Source organism: Hibiscus syriacus, unplaced genomic scaffold (genome assembly GCF_006381635.1).
Source record: "Hibiscus syriacus cultivar Baekdansim isolate YM2019G1 unplaced genomic scaffold, ASM638163v2 tig00003507_pilon, whole genome shotgun sequence".
Classification (NCBI taxonomy): Eukaryota; Viridiplantae; Streptophyta; class Magnoliopsida; order Malvales; family Malvaceae; genus Hibiscus; species Hibiscus syriacus.
In genome coordinates, this window is record NW_024061975.1 from 837,503 (window position 1) to 841,875 (window position 4,373).

The 4,373-nt window shown below is 36.9% G+C and overlaps 1 protein-coding gene across 1 annotated transcript; it reads left to right on the plus strand.

Annotated features, from left to right (window-relative positions):
• The first annotated feature begins 218 nt into the window (after positions 1-218).
• Positions 219-3,244, plus strand: LOC120178777 (sulfate transporter 1.2-like). The gene is made up of 13 exons (XM_039184577.1): positions 219-554; positions 643-691; positions 774-981; positions 1,064-1,238; positions 1,339-1,404; positions 1,486-1,599; positions 1,691-1,807; positions 1,887-2,013; positions 2,100-2,386; positions 2,477-2,667; positions 2,753-2,838; positions 2,935-3,011; positions 3,098-3,244. The coding sequence occupies exons 1-13, from the start codon at positions 219-221 to the stop codon at positions 3,239-3,241; spliced, it is 1,977 nt and encodes a 658-aa protein (XP_039040508.1). The 3' UTR covers positions 3,242-3,244.
• Positions 3,245-4,373: the final 1,129 nt, after the last annotated feature.

Sequence of the window (4,373 nt, forward strand, 5' to 3'; positions counted from 1 at the left end):
ATAAATGGGGAACTCTGCACCCATTTTTCTCCATTGCAGGCACTCATTAGGCCTTCTTTGCCTCTCTTCTTCTGTTATATGGTCATCAATTAGCTGCATTGTTCAATATACAGGCCCTTTTAAGTTAGTATATTTATTGAGTCTTTGGTTTCAAATGCATTTTCTGAACTGGTCTTCTTATGAAAACTAGTTCAAATCATGTTCATGTAGGTTATACGATGAGTAAGCGTGTCACCGATGAGCTTGGCAACATTGAGATGGATGTTATTAGTGTTCCTTCATCTCACCATGGCTCGGAGAATTTGTCGTATGTTCACAAGGTGGGAAAGCCTTCTAAGAAGACCCTGCTGAAAGAAGTTGGATGCATTGTGAAGGAAACTTTCTTTGCCGACGATCCTTTACGCAATTTCAAGGATCAACCGTGGTCGAGAAAGTTTGTGCTAGGCTTACAGGCAGTATTTCCTATTCTTGAATGGGAAAGGCACTATAGCCTTTCTAAATTCAATGGTGACTTCATTGCTGGACTTACTATTGCAAGTCTTTGCATTCCGCAGGTATAAACAATGTTTCAGATAATGTAATTGAAGTTTCTTCTTCTTCTTTTTTTCCTTTTTGTTTCTGATATCTTTTAATTTACATCAGGATATTGGATATGCAAAGCTCGCCTATCTGCCTCCCCAATATGGTTTATGTAAGCATCTTTCTACATGATAAGATTCGTTTTAATGGTGGAAGCGTGAGGGAATTGTACTGATTTTCGTATTGCATTGCAGATAGTAGCTTCGTTCCTCCTCTTATTTACGCATTCATGGGAAGCTCACGGGATATCGCCATTGGACCGGTGGCTGTGGTGTCTCTCTTGCTTGGTAATCTTCTGCAGAACGAGATTGACCCGTCTGAAAGTCCGTTGGATTACCGGCGGCTTGCGTTCACAGCTACATTCTTTGCTGGTGTCACTCAAGCCACACTTGGATTTTTCAGGTAACAAAGCCAGTGCCTTTTGATTCATCAAATATCTTTTTACTCATCATATGTGCTAAATGGTTGGTAAGATTGATTTCAGGCTGGGGTTCTTGATAGATTTCCTATCTCACGCTGCCATTGTTGGCTTCATGGCTGGTGCCGCTGTCACCATTGCTCTTCAACAACTTAAAGGTCTGCTCGGAGTAAAACAATTTACAAAGAAAACCGATATTGTCTCCGTCATGCGCTCGGTTTTCCATGCAGCATATCATGGTGTAAGCGACTAGTATTATCTTACATTTGAGATTCTTTTGATTTTGTGGCATCAAACATGTTCTGAATTCTGCTAATCCTAATGGCAACTTTGTTTTTCAGTGGAATTGGCAAACTATACTAATAGGACTGTCCTTCCTTGCCTTCCTTTTGGTTGCAAAATACATTGTAAGATCATAATCCTTTCTTTCATCATTCATGTACGAAGTCTGTTAATGTGACCTGATGATGATGCATAAAACTGAACAGGGGAAAAAGAAGAAGAAACTATTTTGGGTGCCAGCAATTGCACCGATGATCTCTGTCGTCCTCTCCACCTTTTTCGTGTACATCACACGAGCCGACAAGCACAGTGTTCAGATTGTATGTACAACCCTTTCTTCTGTTTGATTATCTCCAAGCTTTGAACAAAGGAAAAGTAATGAAGATCCATTTTTCACAATATTATCTTCAGGTAAAACATATCAGGAAGGGAATCAACCCACCATCCGTGGATGAAATATTTTTCTCTGGAGAATATCTTGCCAAAGGTTTCAGGATCGGTGTTCTAGCCGGTATGATAGCGTTAACGGTATGCGAATCTGACCCGTTGTTCCTTTGATTTGGCTTAAGAAGATTAGGTTCTAATCACTACATCTTTTATCATTTAGGAAGCTGTAGCAATTGGAAGAACATTTGCTTCCATGAAGGACTACCAGTTGGATGGAAACAAAGAAATGGTAGCATTAGGAACAATGAATATTGTCGGTTCGATGACATCTTGTTACGTGGCCACAGGTGAGAAAACAGAAAGGCAGCGCATCCGTATCTCTTCTCTGTTTATAAAATCATTCTGATATTTATCGCCTAAAATACTGTTGCAGGATCCTTTTCTCGCTCGGCAGTAAACTACATGGCTGGATGCCATACGGCGGTATCAAATATAGTGATGTCTGGTGTTGTGCTATTAACACTGGAACTCATAACTCCATTATTCAAGTACACTCCAAATGCAATACTAGCTTCCATCATTATATCTGCAGTGATTAGCTTAATTGACATTGAAGCAATGATTCTAATATGGAAGATCGATAAATTCGACTTTGTTGCTTGTATGGGAGCCTTCTTTGGTGTAGTTTTCTCTTCAGTTGAGATAGGCCTACTAATTGCGGTGAGGAATTCATGGAGATTGTTGCCACATATCCCAAGTTTCAATCCATTTACCACATCCACCTAAATGATCCATTTATTGTTGCAACAGGTTACGATATCGTTCGCCAAAATCCTCTTACAAGTTACGAGACCTCGAACCGCAGTTCTCGGAAAGCTTTCGGGGATGACTGATTATAGGAACATCCGCCACTATCCTGATGCAGCAAAAGTTCCTGGCATCCTCATTGTTAGAGTTGATTCGGCAATTTACTTTTCCAACTCCAACTATATAAAAGAAAGGTTAGCTTTTCAACATGAATGAAGTACTAAAAGGAAATGAATTTTGTCCAAATATACACATTCCTAAAGTTCAAGTTTCATGCAGGATTTTAAGATGGCTGATGGATGAAGAAGAGAGATTGAAAGAAAACTCCCAACCCAGAATTCAGTATCTGGTCGTCGAAATGTCACGTAAGCAATATTCGATTTTCGTTTCCGATTCCGATTCATCGATCGAGCTTATTTCCAAAAGAACTGTTTCTTATGAACTTGACATTGTTTGATCAACTGTTACTGACATTGACACTAGTGGCATCCATGCCATGGAAGAGTTATTGAGAAGCCTTGAGAAGAGGGATGTTAAGGTAACCTAGTATAAAAAAGAAGCTCAAACATTGAGCTTAAAAGTTGGGTTTATTGTTAATTTATGCAAAAATCCATTGTTTTGCAGCTTGTTTTCGCAAATCCAGGGCCAATTGTGGTTGACAAGCTCCATGCCTCAAAGTTTCATGAGATGATCGGGGAAGATAAGATCTTCCTCACTGTGGAAGATGCAGTAAAAACATGTGCTCCCAAAATGGATTTAGAACCATAAATTGTCAAAAATGAAGGAGCTTTGAATGTGAATAGTGAATAAAGATACATATGTGGAGGGTGATTCAACAAAGTTAAAGCAAAAGTGTAAAGTGAAGTTAATTCGCTAGTGTTTTTGTTTTCTTTCAATGGGGGCATTTTGAAATTTTCTTATATGTCCTTTACACATCATTCTAATTAATAGTTTCAATTAAGGTTGTCAGCTTTGATGTATGTTGTGTCTATATATATAACACACGTGCACAACTGAGAATGTTTCCCTCTTAATAGAAGGCGCCTATTTCTTTTCTCTTTTCAGACTTCTTTGTTCTTTTTTTCTTCCTGCAATTGTCAAGAGCCATTTGTTCAATCTCTCAAGCCCTACAACAACTTCAATATATGAACGAATTATATAACAACATATTTCAATATCACTAGGAAAATCATTTATATTTTTTTACATATAATATGTTTTTTACATTACGGAATACTTCAATACATTCTTAGCTTACATTGGTGAAATATTTTGAGTTCTCTTTGAAAAAAAGAAAAGGCATTTAATCTACATGGATTAAACTAAAAAACAATTTGAAATCCCTAAGGCATGATGTGTAAAATTTTCTAAACCCCTGTACATAAAGATGAAAAATATCTTAAAAGTTCTATGAAAAGAATAACTCCATTCATTTCAAACTATATATGACACTTGCCATGACTATGATTAATCTTAACTATATATAATGTTATCCAACTATCTCAGCATACCATTCATAATAAGCAAATAAAAACAATCAAATTTAATAAAAAAAATATTGAAGAGAACAATTTCATAATTAGGCATTTTTTTTAGAGGAACTATACAAATTTACATAAAGAAAATATTCATACACTACAGTAAAATGGGTTTATAGTGGTATTCTTAGCGGTGTTTTTTGAAAAAAATGCCAATAAATTTATGGCTATCGCGGTATTTTTAGAATAAACGCCACAAAATAACAAATTTCACGGAGTTTTAAGCAAAAACGCCGTTAAATACTCTTACTTTAGTGGTGTTTTTATACAAACGCGCTGTAGATTCGTACTTTAGTAGCGTTTTATACAAACGCCGCTAAAGACTCGTACTTTAGTGGCGTTTTTATAAGAACGTCGTAATA